Genomic DNA, 27,512 nt, shown 5'->3' on the forward strand with positions numbered 1-27,512 from the left:
TCAATTTTAGTGTAAGCCGAGTGAAACAGTGCAAGCCAAGTAAAGTTTAGTTGATGCCGAGCACTAGTAAACTTTAGTTCATGCTGAGTGATTTGATAGAGGATGCTGAGCAATGCAATATATGTCAAGCATCAAAAGCCAGTTAATGTTGAGTGTCAGAATTATGAAGAAGATTGAGAATTCGATGAATCTGGGCTGACAAGTTTGATTTCTTGGATTGTGTGAACTGTGTGGAAGGTAATATTGATGAGCTGGTGACACAGAATTCACGGTGAACCATTTTGAGGCGAATTCAAAGAGAATTAAAGGAGAAGTTTCTAAAAAGTAATGAACTAAAATGAGGCGTAGATTCTTTAAATCCTATCTAATCTGACCTAACCCTAAAATAGAAGATGGAGGATGAACGACAAAAGATCTTAATTCTCTATTTATAGAGATGACTGGTTAAAAGCAAAGGTTTTCATGTGCGAGAACCTAAGGAAGACAAGGAGTCTAGGGTATTGCTTCATTCATTGACCTAAGAGAAGAGATTGCATTGCCAAGCAAAGCAAGAAGGCTTAAGGGTATGGATGCTTAAAGGGTGAACAAGCTATGAGAGCTGAAGTGTGTGAAAGCCAAGCAGAATGGAGGACTAAAACAAATATTTGTAATCTACAGGTGTATTGTAAGTTGTTATCAGATCAAGCCTTACTGTTACTTTCTAATCATTGTATCAGTCTAGGGTAAATCTTTTGGATTAAGGTTGACCTACCAATCATTTGTAAATCCTTTAACCAAGTGACATTCCAAGTGAATGATCTAAAGTCCTCTAACAAGACTTACTCTTAATAAGGTGATTGAAATCCTTTAACTAGGTCACTTTTAACAATGTGCATTGTAACCTTTAATAAGGTTGGCCTTTTACAGGGCATCACTCCAAAAGAGTAAGAATGAGTAGCATGTTATTGGTGGTTTTTCTCAAATTGGGTTTCCACGTTAGATCATTGTGTCAAATGTGTTATTGAATCTTCTATGTTTTATGTTTACATTTCTGCAAAGTTGATTTGATAGTAACCTACAAGTTTAAGTGATTACATAATCTAATGGATGCATGCATGATGAAAATGTATTATGGATATGGGTTCACTAAGTTATGAAAAGTTATAATTGTACATCTGGACCTTGGATAACTGATTCACCCCCCCTCTCAGTTATTCTAAAGAATTTCAACAATTATATCCTAGATGATTTATTGTAAAGGTTCTATTTTTGAGCTGTAGCCCTTGCCAAGAGGATAGTAAGGTAGTCTATAGGATAGTGTATAGTTTGGTTAGTAGCTAAGGTGTATCGAGATTATATTTTAGATTATCTTCATCCTTGTTTTCTAATTCCCAACTTCTATTTAGGGACCCAAAAGTGTGTACTTTTGGTTCCCATCTGAGTATATGCTTTTCATTCCCACGTCCCATAGAATTTTAGGGGCTCCATACATTCTCGTCATACTCATATCTCATGCCAAGGCACTTGGTGCGTGCAGAGGTATTGTCCTGAAAAGGACATCATATGTACTGGATTAAGAGGATCAATCATCTTAAAATTCGGATTCATTTCTCGTTTCAAATATTCATTGATAGCATGCCATATGATGGGTATATCTCTAGATATGGATCATTGACTGGATCCTTTATTGCATATCATCCATCTAACGACATTGATGCTCGAGCATGCTTTTGCTCCTACCTTCCCACGGACCTCACCACCCATGCCATTTGCATGAGGCCAACTTGAGACATATCAACAATACAAAACCTCTATCACTTTATTTTCGACTTTTTGAAAATATATTAACTTAAGAAGTGGCAGTTGTCATTCTTGTTTTATTAGTACCTTTAATGATAGCCGTATCTATAATATTCATAAGATTATTTACAATTAAATTTAAAATTAATTTTAATTTAATCTATGCACATTAAATTATAATTTTTGAAAATAAACACCTATAACTCATCATTCCACAAAACTTTATAAGTATATAAGAACATCCCACTACTCAAAATTGAACACGTAGAATTCATTTATTCCCAATAGGTCGGAAGCCATATTTGCATTTACCGCTTGCGTGCTAGAGTACTATATACAAAGCGTCTTGTGTCGTTCCCGCTAAAAACATCCGTCTCGATTACAGCTACATTTAAAAACTGTGTAATGTTTCATCATTCTCTGCAATGCAGTTGAACACAAGTGATTGCAAAACAGTTCTCAACAGTTTTTACCGGACAATCCACGAAAATCGAAAACTGAAATGTGAGCAGATTCCAACACTTAAATTTTACCATAAGGCTGAATTCGACTACAATGGATGCCGCAATACCCGCGTTCTTCACGGAAGATGTTGAAGTAGATAGCGCTTGGTCCGTTTACTTTCCGGACGAAGATCTTGCTGAAACAGATCGCAGAGTTAAACTCATTGGATCTCTCATTGAATTTGTTAATTCACACGGTGATTATCTTCTCCATCAGGTAACGCTTCTCTTTTTATTGTCCTCTTCTTCTGTGAAAAATTGATCTTCACTGAGCTGTATTTTTCTAAATTGTCTTCCGTCTTCAATTTTCTCTTTTCTTAAACTTTTTCCTCGGACTGATTAGCCTCTGCAGTCAAGTTTATTTCCACGCTTCTAATTTCAGGGCTTCATTTTTTTGGGCGGAACAAGATTTTGAGCGTTTAGTTTCGGATAATTTTGGTTTCGAGGGAATCTGTCTAGAACAGTCCTGTTAATAATAATAGTTCTGTTTCTTTGGTAACGAATATGATGACGCACGCAAAGCTACGGGAAATGTGACAGAAAAGGTTAGGGATGTTAACACATACGGTTCGTAGTCAAGAATGGCGTTCCATCAATCCTGACATTCTTAAAACGGTAGAAATGGAAGAGTAATAGAATTGAATTGCTATTCTTTTTTTAGTGCTGGGATCATGATAGCAGTTGCACTTTAAGAAGTTGAACGAGAAACATAAGAAGAGGGATATATACGAGGAATATCACGGACAAAGCTACTATGGAGAAAATATTAACAACTTTGGGGCTGTTCATTATTATATCGACCAAATCAGCGAGAATTATGTAGGTATATTGAATCTAGTAAAGTGAATTTATCTTTTCTTGAAAAATCTGTCGAATTTGCCATTACTTCCTATCGGTACTTCCTAAAAAAATTAATGAATTTCTTTGTAAGAGGCATACGTCTAAGTGAAACTCTGTATGTTATGTATATCTAGTTTTCTTGCTTTCAAGGTTTGAACGAGATAAGTCTCGAGTTCTTCTTGATCATACAAACCATGGGCGAATTGTTTGTTTCAGCAAATTGAAGCTTATGACGACGAATGATCAAAATCCAATCACAATTACCAATAGGGGGACTTTTATTCCCCAAAATCTTTAAAAACAAAAAAAAGGAACAATTTGCTCACTTTGACATTTGAATACATACCACTTGGATTTCCATAGCAGCTGGTTTTTCAAGTCATCTTGCCTATCTTCATTCTGTCCTTTCTTTGATGTCCATTCCTCGCTTTGCAGCAGATCTTTGTCCAACTTCTCTTGAGCATTCTGTGCAAACAATTCCATGGTAGCACTAGTCTGTCTTTAATCATGCCACACACAACTAGAAGAGATGTAAGCTTTTAACATTCACAACTGAATATATCTTTATACAAGGATAATCTGTGAGCATTATGCTTATAACCATTCTGAACACTAAATATCAGATTTTAGCTACGTTTCACAAGGATGCCTCCCTTGTGGGTTTTTTAACCTGTTCTCGTATTGGGGAGGAAATGGGGACGTGAGGATGTTTTTTTCTCATCCCCCTTGCCATTCCCAAATCGACCAAATCGAGGACTGTCTTTGTAAACCACCTTTTTTCTTGCTAATGGAAACGGGGGACGACAATCAGTACTAGGAAGGACGAGGCTGTCCCTCACTCTACCCCAGTACTGGTTGCCATCCCCCATTTTCCAGTAGGATGGGACAGTGACAAAAGGCAAAAATTTCATTTTTTTTAATGTTTTGTTTGTCTGCGCAGGCCCCACGTGGCTTCTAGATTACACTAAAATAATGGAAACCTTATTTTGACTATCAAAATACTAAAGTGCAAGTCCTCTTCTCAGTTGTAGTTTTATCAAAGTTGCAGAGAGGAAGAGGAATATATAGAGCAAAGTAACAAGAATTGGCATCGGCAAGGCCGAATCGAATTGTGAATCGGCCATGAATCGGAATCAAATTGGCAAATTAAAAAAAAACCTTGAAATTTAGAGATTTTAACAATTTAAAATTTATTTCATGCACCCTTTATTGAATATAACTTAAACACACTATAACATCATTAAATAGAAGCTAACATACATAAACATGGAACATAAATGATAAATCCATCACATACGTAACTACGTCACACATAAAATCTAAATTGTAGCTGAAGTAAATAGAAATCATAGGATCATAATGAGCCAAATCATAGAATTAATGTAAGATGAAGATCCATAAGACATCAAATCATAAATGTTAAATGTATGCCTATTAGTATTTTTAAATGTATCTTTTTTGGTGCTCTTCCTTCTTGCTGGTTGCAAACTTTTGGTTTTTCTTTTCTCTTCTTGTTTCTCACTTTTCCTCTCCGTTACTCATGCTAAACAATTAGAAGGCCCTCTAGGTTTAAAATAAGAGGAAAGACAAAAAAGATTAAAAAGAGGTGTTTTTATTAAAATTTGACTCGACTTTTTCCCTACCTACATGACCGATTTTTTTGCAATTCACAGAGGTGATTCATGCGATTTTTTGTATTGCTGAGAAATGTGCTATCACTGTCGCACGCAATGGTTCGAGGTAGACCATGTAGACGAAAAACCTCTCGAAAAAACTTGGCTACCTGAGAGGTCGACCAATCTACCGCTATAGCATAAAAATGAGCAAATTTAGTCAATTTGTCTAGAACCACAAAAATGGAATCTCTGTCTTGTACTCTCGACAATCCTGTAATGAAGTCCATGGAGATAGTCTCCCATTTTTGTGCTGGAATAGGAAGAGGCTGTAATAATCCTACTGGGAACTCGTGCTCTAACTTGTTCTGTTGACAAGTCTGGCATTCTCTGATATGCTAAAGGACATCGTCCTTGAGGCCCTTCCATGAAAACCTTTCTCTGACCTGCCTATAGATTTTGAAGAAACCTGGGTGTCCGGCTCATGTGCATCATGAAGAGTATTCATCATGAGGTAGATCCTATCCTTATAAAAATCAAATCATCAATTACCTTGTACTTGCTGTCCTGGAGCTGCCCATCCATGATCTGACAAGCTTGAGTATTCTTAGAATACTCAACTAGTAATTGGGACTTCCAATCTGCTGATATCTCTGAAATGGCGCAACACTACTACTGAAGGTCTCCTGGAAAGCACATCAACAACTATATTGCTCTTACCTTTGACATACTCGATGTCAAAATTAGAGGCTTGAATCTTGCTGACTCACTTTTGCTATCTTTCATTGAGATCCTTTTGTTCTAAGAAATATCGCAAGCTGTTGTGGTCCGTCTTAACTGTGAATTTGCCACCCACCAAGTATTGTCTAAACTTGGTTAAGGCGTCCATAATGGTTAGCATCTCTTTGTCATAGGTGGAATACAATCTCTCATTGTCCTTGAGCTTTTGGCTCTCAAATGCTATCGGGTGCCTGTCCTGCGTTAGAATTGCGCCAATTCCGTTCCCCGAAGCATCACACTCTAAGACAAAAGGGTGAGAGAAGTCGGGAAGTGCCAGAACAGGACATGTGCTCATCATTGTCTTGAGCCTATCAAGACTTCCTCTGCATCATCCGTCCATTTGAATGCCCCTTTTTGTGTGAAATCGACGAGGGGAGCTGCTGTCTGAGATAAGCCTCTAGCAAACCTCTTGTAATAAGAGCAAAGAGACTGATGAAACCTCTCAAATCTGACACATTCCTCAAAGATGGCCAATCTAGGATTGCTTGTATCTTTTCTTGGTGTACCTTAAACCCATTTGCACCAATCACGTATCCAAGGTAAAGAATCTCAGTCAATTTGAACTTGCACTTCGATTCCTTCGCATATAATGGATGCTTCTCCATAATGCTAAGTACCTCATCTAGGTGCTGCAAATGCTCCTCCCAAGTCCTACTAAAAACCAGGATATCATCAAAGAATACCAACTTGCGCAATTTCTTTTTAGAGATATGGTTCATACATGACTGAAATGTGGTAGGCGCATTAGTGAGTCCAAATGGCACATAACCAAAAACTCACAGTGGCCATAGTGGCATCTGAAAGTTGTCTTCTGCACATCCTCACTAAAACGTATTTGATGGTATCTCGATCAAAGATCTATCTTCAAGAAATAGACTGGTCCATGTAGTTCATCTAATAACTCATCAATGTGAGGAATGGGGTACCTGTTCTTAATGGTCCTCTTGTTGAGAGCACGGTAATCAATACACATGCAAAGAGTACCATCCTTCTTCTTCACCAAACTACCGAAGAAGCAAAAGGGTTGGAGCTGGGTTTGATGTGTCCCATGTCTAAGAGTTCCTTAGTCGTCCTTTTATTTCCTCTTTATAGTGCCTAGGGTGACGATAAGGAGTGGTGATGACGGGTTTGGTGCCCTCTTCTAACTCGATGATATGCTCAAACCCTCTCTCTAGGGGAATAGCTCGGGGTATGTCTTCAAAAACTCTCTTGTGCTTATCAAGCACCGACTGAATGCCATAGTGAAACTGCTATCCTGAGCCTAGTGTAGCCTTAGAGGAGATGAAACAATGTGTTGCCCACTCCATGTCATCATGTCTCATAATTGCCTCCATCCTACGTGCTGATATCACTCTAGGTTCACCCTCAGGCATGGACTTGAGAATTACTTGTTGACCCTCTTGTATGAATTCCAACTGCATTTTACCGTGATCAACTGTATACTTGCCGATAGTCTGTAACCATTGCCTCCCAACATGGCATCTAACCCATCCAAATCAACAACATAAAAATCCGCTTCTAGAAGATAGTCATCAAAGTGAATCGAAAGCCCTGACACTTTACTTATGCACCTTAATCTATTACCCCTTGCTACCTTAGCTTCGAACTCTGGTATATCTCAACTTGTAACCTTCGCTTCGAAACCCAGCGTGTGCTTATGAAATTATGCGATGCAGTTGTATCTAAGAGACACACAATACACTGCCCTCTAACTATGCCCTTTAGAAGAAAGGGATGACTAGTAAGATCGCCTAAAAGAGAAGCTATAATAGGAGACTGTGTCGGAGTGGATTCCTTCTTCCACTTTTTAAGAGGTTGTTGCTCATTTCCTTCCTCATCACTGCCATTAACATCGCTGCCTTCATGCTGCTCATCTTCCTCTTCCGAAAGAACCTCAACATAATGTATTTTCCCCTTGGCCAGGCACCTGTGATCCGGTGTCCATGGCTCCTTACAAGTGAAACATAGCTTCTTCCTCCTCAACTCATTCTGTGTTCCAAAGTCCAACCTTGGGGGGAAGTCTTTTGTTGATTCTTGTTCTTCTAGATCAAAGTGGACCCCTTATAAGGTTTCTTAGGAGGCTGTAGTATCGGAGAAGGTGAGTCCAAATCATGTGCGATCTTAATAACATCATCCAATGCGTTTGGTTTAAGGACCTTGACCAATCTAAATCTGTCTCGTAAGCCCTCAGTGAACAACATTACCTTATGCTATTCTGTCATATTCAGAATCATAACTGAGATCCGCTGAAACTCATCAATGAAGTCATCTAAAGATCCACCCTGTCACAATTGCACCAAATCCCTGTAGTAGACCTCAATGTCCTTCCTGTCAAAACAAGTGATCAACTTAGAGCTGAAAGTCTCGTAAGATGTAATGAGACCATGATCCTGGGTGACTAGTCCATGATGCCACCAATCATATGCTGCTCCCTCTAAATGCATTGTGGCAAACTTAATAGCTTCTGTTTCCAACATGGGTTTGAGTGTCAGGAATATGTCTAGCTTGTGAATCCAAGCCCTAGCAGACGTCTTACTACTACCATCAAAATTGGGGAGGGATAACTTGTTCATGGCGTGCTTCAAGTCTCTATTCTGTGCCCTAGGCCTCCTGTCCTGTTGTGTTCTCTCTGATTCCCTTCTTTGATTCATGTATTGAAGAAATGTCAAATTTTGCTTAACCGGATCGGGGAACAGATTCCATTCATTGTACATAGCCATAACATTATCTGGTAGTAAGCCTACAGCCACAGGTTGAGCTACATCCTCCTTGACATTATTCTCAACAAAAATGGGCATCAAGGGCCTATCAGTGTTCTGTGTGGGGGCTCTAGTAGCCTGGGGTGATCCTACCACACTACCACCTCCATTGTGATGACTTGGGGCTCTCCTGTGAATTGGAGCTAGTTGCTGCATAGTCCCTGTAAGTTGCTGAAGTGCAATAGTGATATTATTTTGCTCATCTCTAATAGCGCCCAAGGTTTCCCTCACTTCCCATTCCTGTTCATTAGCATCGTGAGCCATTTGGGTGACTTTTACTTGTTCTGCCTGTTCAACCTATTCAACCTAAATGCTTGTCTCAAAGGTTAGCTCCTCATCAATTGTGTAACTGTCCTCGATATCAATCTGGCTTGAAGATCCTGCTTGTTAAGGTTGAATGTGACTAAAATTATATGGCTTCCTATTCATGCCTATCTGACATTTTTCCTATTTTAACCAGCCTACAACTCCAATAGTTTACCGACAAGTTGGTAAGTCTTATTGCTCTGATACCACTGTAAGAATCCAAACCCTAGGTGTAACAACAATAAACTAATTCAATAATATGTATAATATAAGAAATGGTAATGACATTTCTAACTCAACATTTTTTCTCTTTCACGTTATGGAAAGTAACATTTACCAATGCGATTATTCATGAGAGATTGCGGGAAACATCATACAACTTCAAACATAGTCAAACATATAAGTAAATTTCCATTTGAACTCTAACCACAAAGTTTACATAAACCAAGATACAGTAAAATGGTATATAACCTACCATTCTCCGTGAGGAAGATGACAGTTCATGTGACTTGGACTTCTTATCCAAGGGGGGGCTCTCGTTACTCATAGTCGTCAAACATCTTCAGTGTTCACTGGACCTGCCTGTGGGGATATGCCTTTAACAACAGATGTGTGAAACTCCCAATAACCCGCGGCTACTCTTTGTGCAAGCTTTAAGGCTCCCAATTGGTGTTGACTGTCTTCACACTCTCTGCCGCACTATTCACTGTTTGCCTGATCAGACCAGCTAACCTCGACTTGTGGTGACCCGACATCCCTTAGATTCTTCTCTAAGTTTGGTTCTGATGTTACTCCCAGCTATAACTGATGCTGCCCACTATCACCCTAATGTTGGACGATATTATGGTGTTACCATCTTCTGTGATTGGTGCTACACACTTCCATATTCACAATTGAACTGAGATTGACCCTACGGCCGATCTTGGTAATATTAGAAGCGAAATTGGGGTTATGTCCAGTCTCCACGATCTTCTTAAGGGGTTTCGTTGTTAAGATATCCAATTACATTTAAGCAATCTTTTTGTATTTTGATCAATATCATATCTTCATGTTGTCAATCCCAAGGAAGCTCATTGCTTTTATAACCTCGATGTGAGGGGAAGTACAAACAACTCTTGAGAGAATCCAACATTGCCACACAAGAACTATCAACAATCTGACATGTATAATCTATCATAGTATTGACCTCGGGAGACCCTGATATAACCAATGACTCTCTACTGTTCTCACCCAAGATACTCATCCTAACTGAGACGACTGCGCTAAAATTTGTGAGGGATGTCGCTACATCCTCAACACATTGATCACCACAACCCATGGATATAAAGTCATTACCAATTGTCGCTATAGAAGATTGTACCGTGTCTATGGCTGGTGAAGTTTGTGCTGACCTCAACTCCATAGTAAGCTCATCCAACCATGACTGAGACTCAAGAAGGGAAAATTGTGCCCTCTTTAATGAATCCATAGTTACTTCTAGCTCATGAGTGAGCTCATCTATCTCCTCTTTCCCCTTATAGCATTGTAGCAAGTGCAAGCAGACTTGAGAAGATAGCCTCTGCCAACCAATAACTGTAAATATCTATGGTGCATTATCCTGATGGCTTCTCAAAGTGTGTGATACCCCATAAGTGAAAGATTGCCATCATAGTGCTCATTTATCATTGGAGTGTGGCAACCATAGGTAGCCAACATTTGACGGTCAACTTCAAAGTTCTCTATGACTGTGGCAATCATTTTGTCATTACCTTCAGTTACCCACTTAAATGATGTCTCTAAAGTTCATGGCTCCCATGCAAGCTCCTTGAATAAACATTTGTAGTATGATCTGAACTTGTATCTGTAATGCTCACCACATGATCGACATTATCATGTGTGCTATCATCAACATACACATCATCAACCAAAGTACGACTGCTATGTACCTCAAAAGTTGGCTCAACTTGTAAAGTGGAAGCTACTATTTTGACAATCTCTTTGCTTACTTTTTCTTTCAATGTAATTGCAAGTTCCTCCAAGTCACAATCCTGGGACCTATTACCAACCATTGATTTTTCTGATTTATTTTCTTTGGTCTGATTTGCAAAACCAGACTCGTGGCTTGCATCTGGATCACATAACTCATCTAAAACACTCAAATGTGTCTATATGGGAGGACTCCATACAACCATCTTCCACCCATGGAATGGCTGCTACCTCACAAGTAGGCTGAATACTAAGTCTGATTTCATGAAAACTAGAATTGTTATCCTTGCTGATAACAACTTATTGAGTGCCAACATTCTCTTCGAATTCCACCCTCGTTTCTATTATTTCCTTTGTGTTGATAGAATTATTTGTATTAGTGTTTTCTTCCTTTTGCTTTGGAATCATAGGATCCAAGTGTTGTTAGTAGGCCAACATCCCTCGTTGGATTCACGACATGGTTTAACGACCTCCTATATCTTCTATAAGTCTAGTGGCTGTATTTGGCATTGACAGGTCGATTTTTTGGTGCAACGACAACCCTAACAGGTAACAAGTGGTATTAGAGCTTGGTCATAGGTTTGAACCCTTTCAAGCTGTAGCAAGTAACTCTGGAAGCGTCCCACCTTAGATTTGCGACATGGATTAACAACCTCTTGTTTCTTCTATAAGTTTAGTGGTTGTGTTGGGCATTGACAGGTTGTTTAGAGATTCCATGACTGTATCATGTTGAGAGAATCCTTGATAGTATGTTGGTTGTAAACCTTACTAACTTGTCATGTTGAGAGATTCCATGACAACATCATGTTGAGCGAATCCGTGATGAAAGTTGATTGTGATTTTTGCAGGATCGTCATGTTGAGAGATTTCATGACATCACGTTGAGTGAGTCTGTGATGAAACGCGATTGTAATTTTTTTTACAGGTTTGACAACATCACGTTGATTGAGTCCGAGATGAAAGTTGAATGTGATTTTTGCAGGTTTTTCATGTTGAGTGATTTCATGATTATTAACAATGAGTAAATTGTTCTCTTAGTGTCATTCCATGACAACATCATCTTGAGAGAATTTGTGATGAAAGTTGGTTGTGTTTCTTGCAGGGCTTTCATGTTGAGTGATTCCATGAATTTTATAGGATCTACGTGTTTAGATTTTATCATTGATATTTTCGTTGTAGCTTTTTGTGATTGTTCAACTAAAGATCTCTCTCTCTCTCTCTCTCTCTCTCTCTCTCTCTCTCTTTCTCTCTCTCTCTCTCTCTCTCTCTCTCTCGCTAAGAGGGAGTGTTGGAGACTGTGGCTGCGTTAGAGATCTTTATCTCTGGGTGTTAATATTGTCATGGAAACCTAGCCGAAAAGGACATTTTTGATAAATTGTCTTTATTAAATATAAAGACGTGTCTTACAACATGCGTTAAGACATGGATATTTGAAGGGTTGTAAATTGGAAATGAGAAGTCATGTTTTGGGAAATTAAAGAGGTCTTCTGTTGTAATGTGAAGACTCTCTCTAATTCTTATATATATAGCTTCAAGCAAAGGGCATGTACACTTGAATTTCATTATCAATAAAATGATCTTTTCTTGTATGTGGCTGGATCGTTCTCTTCATTGTCAAAGGGTTTTCCTAGGGTATTTCTATGTGTCTCTTGTATCTTTTCTGGTTATTTGTTATTGCTGTTTATCTGATTTCTAGATTAAAATCCAACTTATTATTGAGGAGGCTCGTCATTGCTATCAAAGATCTATTGCTGATTGGTGGATTTTTGCAAAGCCTTTGATTTTGTTCCTCGGATGACCCTTTTTTAAAGACTTCTTGACGTTGGTATTTCTAAGATTCTTGTGACTATCATGTGACTTCATAAGTAGGTTTTGGGTTGTCTCATGACCCCTTGTGGAATCTCTAATTTCATTAGGAGCATCATTGGTGTTAAACAAGGCTGCCCCCTATCCCTTTCTTTGTTTCGTAATTACATTGACAAGTTGGAGGCTTTCTTTAGGAGCGCTCTTTGGTGGGTGATGGTTGCCTTCTCCACTTGGTTTTAATTTCTATTTTGCTCTTCACCAATGATGTTGTTCTTTTGGCCTCTTTTCTAGAAGGTTTGCAAATACAACAAATGATCTTGCTTCTTTTTGTGACCCACAATGGTTGACTATTAATTTGGGGAAGACTAAGGGGAGAGTCTCATTTGTCTCAAGACTTCTCACCTCCACTTTTTCTTTAGGGGAGTGGAGGTTGAGATTTCTTCTTCTTTCACATGCCTAGGGGTTAAGTTTACCAATCTTTGCTTCAACTTGAGGCCTGCCTTCTAGTCGTACATTAACAAGGGATATGGTTCTTTGCCCTGTCTTGAGAGACAATGCTTTTGACATCACATCAAAGACACAATGTCCAAGATGACTCTTATGCACACTCTGAAAAAACCTATTGTTCTCTATGGCTTTGTGGCTTGGGGGTCTTCCTTAATGGAGTTTGATAAGGCTTCTATTGAGCAGGTTTAGATACTTCTTCGACACATTAGTAGACACAAGTAGTCCATTCCACATAATATTATTCTTGCAAAGCTTGGTGTTAGGATTAACCACAGACAGAAATAACAATTACATGCAAATATAACCAATATCAGAAAATAATAGATCGCAAAGAAGAGAACACAAGACACCAACATTTTAACGTGGTTCACCCAATCCCTCGGCTACGTCCACCAACGACAAGTCCAATATTACTATTCTCCATTGGTTACAATCTGCAATCCCTTACAACTCAATACCATCGAGAAGCTACAATATCACCATACATTATGAAATCCCTAACGCTAAGTCATTTTATACAAGCTTTTGCCGCTTACAAATTAGGGCTAGAATAAGTCATCCAATAAAAAAATAGCAGCCAATGCCCTTTACAATATAAAGTCATTTTTGGCTTTGGGGGTGCTACACCCGAAAACCCTTGCAAGGGCATTGCTCCTTGAGCACACCCTCTATTGCGATAGGGAGTGCACTTGGGGCACTTCCCCTTGACCCCGTAGAAATAATTTGGGGAGAAACCACACCGAATAAACCTCCGAGTCTAATTAGGCTCCACATCACAACACTTGGGGCTCACTCTTTCAAAAGTGGGGCCATCTTTAATCTTGTTTGGCTCTTGCATCACCTTTGGGGTTTTGCTAATTCTAGTGTGGGGTGTTACAGGTACCCCTAGCTCGCGCATTGCTCCTCTAAGTCTAATATTTCTTTTGTTTCTTTAGGTTGGGCCTGTGGTTGGTTCATTGAGGCTTTGGCCCTTCTTGTGTCTTTTGGGATTGAGATAGATTGTCTCCCTCCCTTCTAATATTCTCTTGATGCCCTCACCATCTCTTCTCTTCTAGACATGAGCTGAATCAGTGTATCAGAGCAAACGTATATAGACAATTCATCTACACCACTTGGGTAAACCCCCATAGAGGTCTTTTCCCTAAGTTGGCATTTTATGCAAAGCACTCTCTAGAGCTGAAGGGGCTTATTGGCTACCCTTCTTACTATTGGTCACATTTCTTCCTTACCCCTCGGTTCCTTCAAAGTGGGCTCTCATTAATTGTTCATTGAGACAAATCATTAGCTTGACAGAGAGAACATGATTTGCTAGTTATGCAATATATAGAAGGCCGATATCAAGGAGCATTCCATTTTCCGCTGTCCTATCTACAATGAGATCAAAGGTAGATTCTACTACCTTTTCAGGGATGTCTAGTCTCTCTTTACCTTTTTTAGGTTCACGGATCTAGGGTGTCTTCCACTTTATCTTTAGGAGGCCATTAGGCTCCGATACCACTCACTTAAGCATCAACACCTCACAAGTCCGCATTCATGTTAGCTTATCACCACCTTCTTTAGGCTTCATTCAATGCGTGCTACCAAGCACCAGCTTGGTCCCCCCCTCTAACCATTTGAGATCTGTGAAGCCCCAAAGGGGTTCTTTTCAACAGTGGTTTTCCTCCGCTAGGAATCTTTAGCCCCCCTACTAGTTCTATGGCTTACCCATCTGTTTATATTTTGGGCTTTTTTGATGGCTGCTCTGGTTCTTTAACGGGTTTTTTAGCATCTCTCTATTGGATCCCCTCCTCTCTTTCTTTTTCAGATGGTTTTTTATTCTTGTCGTCGTTGTTGTTTTCTTCGGGCACTCTTTGGTGTCCCTGCTGTGGGCTGACCCTTTGTTTTGTGTTCTGCAGTCCTTTTGACCCTCTTTGTCGTCACTTGTTGGACATTAATAAATTTATCTTATTATGTCTACATCTCTGGTTTTATTCAAGATTGTAGTTTTTATGACCAATGAAGGCACAACAAGTTATCTAATTATGTTTGCAAGAATAACATATATTAAAAGCTTTGAGTACTATTTGATTACTTGCTGCCAAAATAGCCAGTCTAGGCGTCAAGCTTTTCATTCATATTTAAAAATGTATCCATAATAGACTACACACGTATAGACGTAAATATTTGATTGACACACATATACATACATGCATACATATATACATCTAGGTATATATATACATATATGTGTGTGAATACATATATATTTGTGTATATATATGTATAGATATATTCGATCAAATATTTATGTATATATAAGAACATTTCTTTTCATTTTAAAGCAGTAAGGTTAAATGAATCAATAAAACCATATACAGCTGTCCCTTCCTGAACTTGAAATCCATTATCTCAGTCGTGCAATGAAAAACACCAAGAATTTCATATGAATTTATACAGAGATAAATTACAAGCAAATTTTGTTCTCTCTTGAACAAGCATATATTCCTCTGTATACACATTCTTTTCTGGCAAACTTCTCATTGCATATCATACTATTACCAGGAAAATGAAAAGAAATTAGATAAATATGCCTGAAATATGTTAGCAGAAATTTTGAATTACACAACAATGCAGATTTACACAACAGCTGTGATTTGCACGGCAACTGCTTGTGCAACAACAGTTGCTTGCAAAATCACAACAGCATAGCAACAGCAGCATGTCAATGTCAATTCATCAAACAACCATAACCCCCTTTGCACATGCATTCCTCTTTAATCTCTGGAATAATCTTCTATTATTGTTCATGTGATGACAAATGAGACACAAAACAATCTCCTCACATAGCACATTGCCCGACCCAAAAACAAACTAAAACAAAATTATTTATTCCTTTTTCCCATCGCCTGCATTGTTTTTATAAAAAGAAGGTAAAACATTGAACTTTTATCTTCTTCCGTAGCCACCACTATGGTATTTCATAAAAGGCGGCCAAAAAATAAATTAAACCTCCTCTTATCAACGTGACATCTGGTAACTTGCGTTAAGAACCAGAAAAGCATTTAACAAATAACAGAAAATACCAAAACACAAGAACACCGAGATACCCTTGGAAAACCCTCCTGCTCAAGGCAAAAATCCATCCACACAAAGAACTAACACTTTATTGAGAGCACAAACTCTGAGTACAATCTTCTCAAGGTTGTGATTGATAACATTTACCTGTCAATCATAAAGCCTTATATACAGATTAACTATTCAAATAAAGAATATAAACACTTCAAGAATTTCTCAGATACTATCAATCTCTCAAGTACTATCATGAATCATCAATAAAACAGAATTGTCCAAACAAATCTAATGCTCACTGATCATATGTCCAATGATACTGTAGCATATATTACACTTATCACAGAAATTGAACTTAATCACAGAATTATCAAATCTTAATTAAAAATCGCCGCATGAGAAACTCTATTCATCCTTGTCAGCAAACAATACAATACTCCTGAGTATACAAAACATCTGTACATAATATCTGTGCTGCGAAAACAACTATGCCCAATGCTACATGAGGAAGCACACGATACTCTTAGAGAGGCAACAACAGTTACTAATGTTATCATTTTGTATTCCTTTGATCTAGAGAAACCATACCTTCTCTAGCACCGATGAGAGATATGTCTTGAAACAACATAGCAGTTGCACAAGAACCAGCTACTCAAATCACTGACCATACTGTTGGCAATATGGTTAGATAGATGTCTTGATGGTTGTCATTTATGGCAACATGTATTTAGTATTTCATTTATGCTAGAAAATTGTCTAAGTGTTAGAAAATTGTCAGCAGTACAGAGGACAAATCTTAAGAGTACGGACAACTCGTTGAGAGTTAGCTTATGCGCAGTTAAGGAAAGATTCGTGACAGTGTCATGATGATGTGGTTAAGTGTGCAGATGTGTACAGATAGTACGGCACAAGATATGATTAATATACCAGTGCGGTTCTTTAACAGAGCATATCAGTAAACAGTGCTGTACAACTTAAGAAGTTATTTTGGTTACAAAATAATTACTAAGTTATGATGAGCCGACTTTGTGGATATTAATCCATAAGTTATTTTATATTATGTCAAGCGTGTGAACACATGAAGGCTGATTGAGTAGAGTTTTGTGAATGTGCAAGGTGTAAGTAAAGATCTTATATTGCGCAGTTAGAGTGAGTAATGCACAAATAATATGAAGTCGTGAGATATTGCAATTGTGATGCAAACTATTATGCAAGCCTTATGTGATGCGAGATCTGATGTTTGATTAGAGCAAGTGCGAGTTACAGCAGGAAAGCAAGTATTGTATGTATACCTATCTCGTGAAGAACTAAATTGTATTATTGCATGTTAGGGCAGTGGGCTCTTCTTGCATACATTGTATTTGTTCTACCAACTCCTAACAGGGTTGAGGATTCTAACAAGGCGTAGTCTCCTAACAGGGACTTGAGACACTATATGTATTTCATAGACTCCTAATAGGGTCAATATCCTTTATAGGATTCTATTGTTTAGTGAATCATCTAGTGGATATCATCCCCATCAGGGTTTTCCCTTGGCCAGAGTTTTCCTAGTAAACAAATAATGGTGTTATGAGTTATGGTTATATTTAGTGTTCAATATTGTTGGTTTACTTTCATATGCAAGTTATAAAGTAAGTAACAATATCCAATTGTGGGCAAAATTTTGTAGAATACTGATTTAGTCCCCTTCTCAGGAATATCTATTTCTAACAATTGGTATCAGAGCGCAGTTTCTTTGAAGAGGCTTAACAACTTAAGTGAGATCGCAGTGAATATGGAATAGTTGAAGAAGAATCTTGAAGAAGCTCTTGAGCAGATTGACCTTCTTACAGAAGAAAGAGACACCTTGAAAGATAGATACAAAGATGCAAAAGTGTACATTGGCAAATTGAAAGATGAGATTGATGATCTTAAATCTGGCAAGGAATCAATTGCGTAGACTAGTGACAATGATAAAGTAGGAGATCTTCAGAAGGAAAATGAGATCTTGAAATGTGAATTGAAAATAGTTGAACTTAAGTCTTAAGAAAAATGGTGGCATTAGTGAACTAGGACTGAAAATTGAGAATGCAGATCTTAGATCCTAGTTAAGTCAAGTTACATTTGAATTAGATACTATCAAGATTGAACATGCTGAGTTAGAGAAATACAACATTATTGTGAAAGGAGAATTGATACAAGCTAAACAACAATTAGAGAAACTTTATTCTAGTAGTGAGAAGATAGATCAATAGATATTTCACCAGAGACCTTCTTATGACGAGACAGGACTTGGATATCTGATTGGAGAGAAATCAGCCAAGAAAGTTGAAATCAGGAGAGATCCAGATCCAGTTATTGAATCCCCTAAGGAATCTGATCTAAGTAAGGTAGAATCAAGCACATCTACTGAAATTTCAAAGGAAGTTGAGTTAATTGATTTGACAGTTAAACTTGATGAACCTAAGAAAATAGAGCAAGTTGATAAACCTAAGCAAGATGGACCACCCAAGGATGTAAGACATGAATTCAGAGGTAGATGCTTCATTTGTAATGAAGTTGTGTAATAACCACCCCTTTTTTGGTTTTTTGAGGAGACTTGCAAACTACTAAGTATTATCAATTAGTGTTATTTTCAACATGGCATTTTGTCAAACACTTAGCAACATACAACAATAAATGTGCAAAGTTTACAACCTCCATATTTGCTGATAAAATATTGATTTTGCAATAGAAATGTTTACATACAATTACCTTATAGGCTGCAGCAAATATTCAGACTGGTATTTAACAATTACAATGCCTAAAATGAACAGTATGATGGAAGGAACCTAGAAGTAGTGATCTGTAGATGAAATGACAACGTCCCAACTTTTAACCGGCAAGAGTGGGCAAGAAAACTCAATGCAGCACTGTTCACGCACTGTAGTAGCACTATTTACAGTACTGTAACAATTTCACTCATCACATGCGCTGTAGCAAAACACTGTTCATGTGCACTATAGAAAAAGCACTATTCACACGCACTGTAGCAAAAGCACTATTCACGGGCATTGTAACAAAACACTATTCACATGCATTGTAGCAAAGCACTATTCATGGCTGCATAACTTGAACTTCAGAGCTCTTAAATCATGTGTAAATCACCAATAAATTCCACTGTGTTTCCTGAATGAAAACACTCGATAATCCTCTTGACTGTGTCTTTCAACAGCGAAGAGAATACTAGCAAAGAGGGGTTTCGTCCTCCAAGCTCAACAATTAGATTTCCCAAAAATCCAATAGCATAATAATAATATCATCCAAGCATCCCCAACTCATTCCAGCCAAGAGAATATAAAGCCCCCCAAGAAGTCAACTTCATTTGCATAAGCAATGTGGGATAAATGGGAAATACCTTTTTAAAACAACTTTATAATAAAGTAACTTAATTGATAAGTCTTTTATTTAATTATTACTTTATAATAAAGTAAATTAACTTTGGCATTAAAATCACATAAGAGTCGAACTCAAAATACCATGTATGATAGCTCATTGGAAAGAGTTCAACCAAATCTACCAAGCCGAACACCTGAAATTTCCATATCGCTTGACTCCCATTGACTTACTAAAGTTAGTAACTGCTGAGAATATTGCCAAATGAGCTCCCTAACCACTTCATTAGCCTACGGAAGCTTCTATCATAGGTTAATCTATTGACCTTGATGGTCACATTAAGGAGGGGACATTACAGGTTGGACATACGAAAAGAGATTGCACATCTTTTAAACCCATTACTAATTTCTATTGTTATAATTGTCATGGTTATGGACACAAGGCAGTAGAATGTAAGAAACCTAAGTTTGATGGTAATAATGCAAATAGTAGAATGTCTAGGAATACTAACCTTGCAGGTAATGAAAGAGGGAGATCACAGGACAAATCGAATAATGGAGAGACATCTAATGGAGAAAAGAACCAGTTCGTGTGTTACAAGTGTAAGAACCTTGGACACATTGCAAGGAATTGCAGAGCACCTGAGAATCAGAATGGAACCAATCAATGGAGGAATGCACCTGTATGTCAGTTATGCAATAACTTTGGACACACAACAAAATCTGTAGAATGGATAGAAGGAACCTTGGCAGGAATCCTAATTACAGAAGGAACAACAACAAAGATAATAAAAGGAATGAGAATGGAAGTGATAATAGTCAGAAAGAAGCAGTTAAAGAACATGTTGATGAGTTTAGGGAAGCATTTGTGATAGCTCGTAATCCAAAGAGTTCACATACAATATTGGAAGAACAATACTTTGATGCATCTAATGGAAAGTTGAAGTCACAAATTGTTTGTGGCTTATTCTACTTGAATTGAGCAGTTCTAGCAGAGACAGAGCATCAGTTGGTCAAAACTGATGTTAGAGAGCAAGTTAGAGGTTGTGTAGTTAACAAAAGGTAGAAGACATAGAGAGGAAGTTATGGTCGAGTGCACAAGTCTTGATATGATCGCAATAAGAGAAAATCATGAAAGCTAGGTTATTGGTAGACAGAGACAATACTTTGACTTTGTGGTAGATATGCATTTAATGTACAGTATGATTTGAAATGATTTAAGTATCGTAAGCAAGATTGAGTGTACCATTTGTTCATGCGAAGTGTCTTGAGCAAATTGAAGAGCGATTTGACAGCGAATTGAAGTGTGAAGTAAAGTTTGAGAAGCGGGAAGTTGCAGAAGCCCTAAATCGCGAATTTGAGGTATTTTACGGAAGATTGAATCCAATTTACTCCAGTATTTACAGGTTACAGAGCTATGGCTAGTCAGAGAGTGTATGATGTTAGTGATAGATCGAGGTATGAGTTCAAGAAACACCCTTTTGTTTCTTTATTGGATGATCCTCTAGGCACATTTTTGCAAGTACCGGAAAATGTGTTGCATGTAGAAGATATTAGAAGTTATATACACTACAAGATTGAGAGCACTGGTGATGATGAGATTCACAGAGATTTAGGTGATGTGTAACAATGATTAATCCTTGAAATCTGAGTATGCGCACCTGGAGGAGTTGAATTTAGTGAACTATATGTTCTATATGGAATTCGACAATCATGAATGGACTCGAATCATATTAAGTAGGGTACATGATGACATGTTTTGGTTAGGTGATGCGTTGGTTGTCATTGACAATGACCTGATTCACAAGGTCACAGGATTAAGCAATGAAGGTTGTAATCCAGTTAATGAGAAGAATGTCAAGAATATGGTTGAGACGAACCTAAAAACAAAGTTCGACGAAAGGAATGTGAAGGTTGAACCTATTCAGAACAAAGGAGTTAAGTTGTTAACTAAAATATTAGGGTACAAGTTGAACCATGGATCAAGGGTTAACTCTGTACCAGCTGGATTTCTTCATGCGGCATATGTGATGGCTGTTGAAGGAAGGAAAGTGAATTTGTGTGATATTATCAGATTATAGTTGCTGGATGACATTGCAAAGATCAAGAGAATGAAGAGCGCAGTATTTAGATTTGAGTCCCTATTGACTCACTTATTCTTCTATGTTACCAAGAAGTTCCCTGGAATAATCAAATTGGATAGCAGCGAGTGCGCAATGAAGTTAGTGACTCAATGCTATAGATCAAAGCCTGAAAATGTTAGAGATAATGACATAGACAGATTGACAAAGAGTTTCCAATCTGAGATGAAACTGAGGTATAGGATACCTCCAATGGTGGAAAAGTATAAGGATGATTTATGCGTCATGGTGGAGACTGACAACACCTGCATCGAAGCAGTCATTCCCAGAGTGAAATTCATTGAGCCTATGGGCTATAAGATGAGTGCAGAGCTGATTGAAAGGTATGCACAGATCATACTCAAATCAGAGCATGATACAAAATTTCCCAAATGGGGAACCTATGATGAGAGATCAAGAATAGTTCAGTCTGAACTATATGGTAGAGAGAGCAAGAAAAAGGTTGAAAAAGAGATAGATTCTATTCTCAAGGAATCTGGCATGATAAGAGAAGAGTTTAATGAGATTAAAGGAATTGCGCTGGAGATGAAGACCAGTGGTCAAACTGAAGTGTTGGCAACAACTCCCATTGCTGTGGTAGGACCTTTGGAAGGAGTTACTATGGCACAACCTTGTACGCAAGCTCCTATTGCACCTTATGCAGCAGTTGCGCAAGTACAACTAGTAAGAGTTCGACATGAACAGACAAGGAGTCAGCCAAAGGTGGAAGCACCTTCTGAGCAGAGGAAGTTTGTTAGATTGGTGGAGGTTAAGAAAGAACCTACACCGCAAGCAAAGAAAAGGGTCAAGCAGAGTGCCAGTGGACCTAGTAAGAGGAGAAAGCCCATGCAGATAAGCAGTTTTGAGAGTTCAAAGGATGATGTTGAAGACAAACCTATTGAACAAGATGCACAGGAAGCAAGGACAACAACAGGCAAGAAAGCATGGAAACCTAAGATAGAAAATCTAAATATGCAGATTATTACTGATGATAATTTTGTTCAGTTGAATAAATTTTACAGTATGTACAATAATATGGATAGAAGACAGTTAGAGAATGCTGTTATAAGAAATATGATTTTAAAGAATAAAAGATTTGAGGATATACAAAATAAGATTCCTAAAGACTTATACAATAGGTTGGTAAATAGGAAGAAAAGAGTTCTAGAGGAAGATCTGAACATGGGGATCACATCTATAAATAAGCTATGTGATGTTGGATCTAAAGAAGAATCATATAGAGTTTTGAAGGGTATTGAGCCCTTGCTAAGGAACACAAGAAGAGCAATTCTTCTGATGGGAGACAATTATGAGGATGTTAGGCAAGAAATAAAGGAGGCTATAGTAAAGTATATGTCCTTGGTACCTAAGGTGACTGTGCAAACCAAAGTTAATAGTCCAGTATATGTACAGACAAAAGAAGATGTGGAGGAGACATAGCAGGCACTATCATCTCCTCACATTGTTATGGGCACTGAATCCATGCAAGTGGATAGTACGCACATAACAATAGATGTCAAAGAAAATTCCTTTGTGGCATTTGGCCAATCTATTGTTCGCAATATCACTGCATATAGTCGCTCAAATGATGAGGAAGAAGAAAAGGAGGAGGAAGAGTAGGAAAAGAGGAAACAAGAAGAAGAAGAAAAGAAAAGAAAAGAAATTGAACAAAAGGAGAATGAAGAAGAGGAAAAGAAGAGAAAAGTAGAAGAAGAAACGAAAAGGAAAGAAGAGGAGGAGGAGAAAAGGAAAGCAGAAGAGAAGAAGAAGAAAGAAGAGGAAGATCAAAAGAAAGAAGTAGATGAAAAGAGGAAGAAAGAAGAGGATTCAAGGAAAGAGGTTGAGAAAAAGAAGAAAGCAGAGGAAAGAAAAGCTACTGTATCTTTAGTAGTATCAACAGTTGGAACATCAATAACTGTACCTATTGCTGTTGATGATGAAGATTAGAAAGAATTGATGGGCACCTTGAGCAAATTGTTTGAGAAAAACAAATCTGTTAAGTCTTCGGAGAAGACTCTTGCTGAAGTCTTGGAATAGATGCAGAAGACAATTTTCTCAATTGTAGCAAATCCAGACTTGCAGGTTAAGGCAAAAGAGTTGGTGAAGACCTTTGATAAGGAATTCACAACCCTAGTTGAAGTAGCAGCAGCGTAAGCGTAGACACAACATGATGCATCATTGTTTGACGTAGTATGCACAAATGTCAGGAATGACATGAAAACCTTAGATATATGTATAAAAGAGCTAAGGAAGAATTTAGTTGATGGTAAGAAGTTGTATGGACAATGCGTAGTGTCTTACAATTACCTATCAGATTTTGATGCAAAGATCAAAGGCCATATGAGTGAGCTTCAGACACTCACTACTAGATTACAACAACCACAGGTCAGAATTGAAGATTATGAAGTTGAGAAGATTCACAATGCTATTAGAGGCATTGAATCTGACAAGGACAAGGTAATAAGGAGATTCTCTGTTCTTAGAGAATATTTGACACCCAAACTTGTCATTTTGCAGAGGTAGTTGGAGGAATGTCTGGCAGTGAAGACATCGTATGACAAATTTGCCTATATTGACTTGAGCGTAGTTAAAGTGGCATCTTATGCACTTTGCACACTCATTCAGTATATCAGATACAGTCCAAGGCAACTAGAAGAAAGACTTAGACAGGTTGAAGCTGTAATGTTCCAACCCATGCAACTACTCTTAACAATCTCTTTCTTCAATTTTGGAAGGCAGTATGGGTGGTGGCGTTTATGTACGGATGCCAACTGGAGGCTGTACGGGGTCTATTTGACTGGACGGAATGGAGTGGAGATGGCAGGTGGTCGTACACCTAGGATGGGAAGGTCGTATGACGTGGTGGACAGTGGAGTCCGTATGGGGATAGGACGTACAGAGAGAGGACACAATGGCCATAAGGAGGAGGCCGTATAGTAGGAAGAGAGGGCGATATGGTAGGCCTAGATGGCCATATGGGCGGGACTATGTGGCCGTACAGGAGGGCTATGTGGCCGTATAGTAGCGAAGGAGCAACTGGTGCAACAAAGTATGCCGTCAGTGATGTACTGATCTGTTTCGCGATTGTTTTGCAATGCAGAAGGATGAAGAGGTGTGTAGATGGAAGAAAGAAAGCTTAATAATGCAAGCTAACTTTAGAGATCCAAATTCATCAGATAGTATCGAATAATAATGAAAAATAAAACACAAAACCTTCAATGAGATTTGCCAAAAGATGGTGCTCTGATTTGCTAGATCCGAGCGAAGAGTTACATGCAACAATGGAATAGGGTGAGGGTTGAATCCCACTGAAACCGCATGAGCCAAATAGGGAAGATTTGATAGCCGATGGTGACACAAACTACAGAAACAAAATCAAAATGGGTTTGAGATAGATTAAATCAATTGGCCCATTAACAATAGTTTGATAAAAGATTTATTTTATAACAGGAACATTACAATCCGCCCATCCCAAATTTTGCTTGTCCTCAAGCAAATGCAATGCCGGGTGCTGGAGAATGTGCTTGCCCTCCCACGTTTCGTCATCCAATGGCAGGTGTTTCTAATGCACCAAATATTCCTTCACTGTGCAATTCCGCAAAGTCTTCTCACGTACTTTGATGATCTCGATTGGTTCCAATATGAGCTTTCCTTCTTCATTGAGTGGTGGAAGGTCTGTGGCTATCGTAACGTTTTGCCGTATAGCCTTCTTCAAGTATGAAACATGAAAGACGTTATGGATACGGCTTCCCTTCGGAAGTTCTAGCTCATATGCAACTTCACCAATGCGATGGACTACGCGATAGGGGCCATAAATTTGTGGCTTTAATTTTTCTTTTCCCTTTTCCTTGAATGAGTATTGTCATATGGCTGGAGCCTGAGCTACACCAAGTCCCCTACTTCGAAGCTCCTCTCCATTTGATGTCTGTCGGCGTACATCTTCTATCGATTTTGTGCCTATTGTAGGTTTTCCTTTAGGTATCGTAGGATGTCCTGTCTCTCCTGAAGCCAGTCCCTCACCCTTGGTGCACGACTGTCTTCTAGCACTGTGTCGATGAAGGAGAGGGGTTTGTACTCGTACAGAGCTTTGAATGGTGTCATCCCGATGGACATGTGATACGTGGTATTGTAACAATATTCTCCTAGGTGTATCCACTTGACCCACACTCGTTATGCCAAAACATAGTTTCGAAGGTAACCTTCGAGCCACTTGTTCACAATCTCCATTTGTTCATTTGTCTGAGGGTGTTAACTAGTACTTGGTGACAATTCTGTCCCTACCAATCGAAATAGTTCTGTCCAGAAGATGCTGATGAATCGCCCGTCTCGATCATTGACAATGTTTCAGGGTAACCCTTGCAGACGAAAGACTTCTCTAAAAAATAGATCGACAACTTGTGCGGCTTGAAAATCTGAAGGGATGGCAAAGAAATGTGTGTACTTTGTCAATCACCACGAAAATACAATCCTTTCCGTTAACCTTGGGAAGCCCTGTTATGAATTCCATCGAGATACTTTCCCACTTATGTTCAGGAATCGACAGAGGTTGTAGTAACCCAGTAGGTAGAGTATGTTCGGATTTGTTCTGTTGGCAGACAACACACTCTCTTACATATTGCAACATGTCTCTTTTAAGTCATTTCCATGAAAACCTCTCCTAGAGACTTTTGTAAGTTTTGAGGAAACTTGGGTGTCCTGCCAAGGGTGAATCCTGTACTTCAAGATTTTCTGCTTTGATTTGGATAACGACACTAAAAACATCCGATTCTTATAGTAGATGATGTCATCCACCACTTTGTACCGATCATCCTGGGTGTTGCCATCAATTAGGTCACAAGCAAATGTGTTTTTGGAATATTCTACCAACAAATGTGCCTTCTAGTCAGCTGAAATTTGGGTTAGCAAGAAGACGACAAGTTTCTTGGACAAAGCATCTACAACCACATTGTTCTTTCCTTTTTCATATTTAATGTCAAAATCAAAGGCCTAAAATTTGCTTACACATTTCTGTTGCCTCTCGTTCAAATCCCGTTGCTCCAGAAAATATCTTAAAATTGTTGTAATCCGTACGAACGACAAACTTGGCACCCACTAGATACTGCCAAAATTTGGTTAGTGCATGTACAATGGTCAACATTTCTTCTTTGTAGATGGAATATAAGCATTTTGTTTGTGTAAGCTTCCTGCTCTCATAAGCTATGGGGTGTCTATCCTGCATCAGTACTGCGCCAATGCCTTGTCTGGATGTGTCGCACTCCAGAATGAATGGTCGAGTGAAATTAGGTAATGCAAGTATGGGACAAGTGTGCATTGCCTCATTCAGTTTATCAAAAGTGAGTTGTGCCTTTTCGTTCTACTGGAAAGACCTCTTGTAAGATCCGTTAAGGGTGTGCTGAGCTAAGAGAATCCTTTAACGAACCTTTGGTAATAACTGCATAGTCCGAAAAATCCTCGCAATTTCATGAGTGATTGTGGGGGAGGCAAATCAAGGATAGCCTGAATCTTCTCCTGATGAACTTAAATTCCATATTTACTAACAACATGCCCCAGGTACAATATTTCTGCCATACCAAATTCACACTTGGATTGCTTGGCGAACAAAGATTGCTCCTTCATGATTCTTAGGACTTCATCCAGATGCTTCAGGTGCTCCTCCCATGTCCTGCTATAAATAAGATCATCAAAAAATATCAATAAGTACTTACGCAATTGTTTGTTGAAGATGCAATTCATGCATGATTGGAATGTAGCAGGTGCATTTGTCAATCCGAACGACATGACCAAAAATTCATAATGCCCATGGTGACAATGGAAGGTCGTCTTTTCTATGTCTTCCTCCCTCATGTGGATCTGATTGTATCCAGACGAAGATCTATTTTTGAAAAATAGACCGTGCCATGCAATTCATCCAACAACTCATCTATCCTTGGAATGGGATATCTATTCTTTATTGTTTTTTTGTTCAACGCACGGTAGTCCACACACATGCGCATCGTCTTGTCCTTCTTTTTGATCAATACCATTGACGACGCGAAAGGGCTAGAAATGAGACAAATCCATCCTTCCTTTGGCGTTTCCTGAATCATCTTTTGGTTCTCATCTTTGAATTTCTTGGGATGGTAGTACGGTGTGG

The 27,512-nt window shown here is 38.5% G+C and overlaps 1 protein-coding gene across 2 annotated transcripts in view; it reads left to right on the forward strand.

Moving 5' to 3' along the window:
* The first annotated feature begins 2,145 nt into the window (after positions 1-2,145).
* Positions 2,146-27,512, forward strand: part of MCM8 (minichromosome maintenance 8) — a 274,571-nt gene continuing 249,204 nt past the window's right edge. Inside the window, exon 1 of one of the 2 annotated variants that reach the window (XM_089822938.1) lies at positions 2,146-2,499. In XM_089822938.1, coding sequence (XP_089679064.1) covers positions 2,335-2,499 — 165 coding nt within the window. In that variant the 5' untranslated portion in view covers positions 2,146-2,334. The remainder of the gene's footprint in view (positions 2,500-27,512) is intronic. The other variant, XM_089822939.1, reaches the window with a different exon arrangement.

The sequence above is a fragment of the Cupressus sempervirens genome, chromosome 3 (genome assembly GCF_028749045.1).
Source record: "Cupressus sempervirens isolate cs-2001-9-10 chromosome 3, ASM2874904v1, whole genome shotgun sequence".
Classification (NCBI taxonomy): domain Eukaryota; kingdom Viridiplantae; phylum Streptophyta; class Pinopsida; order Cupressales; family Cupressaceae; genus Cupressus; species Cupressus sempervirens.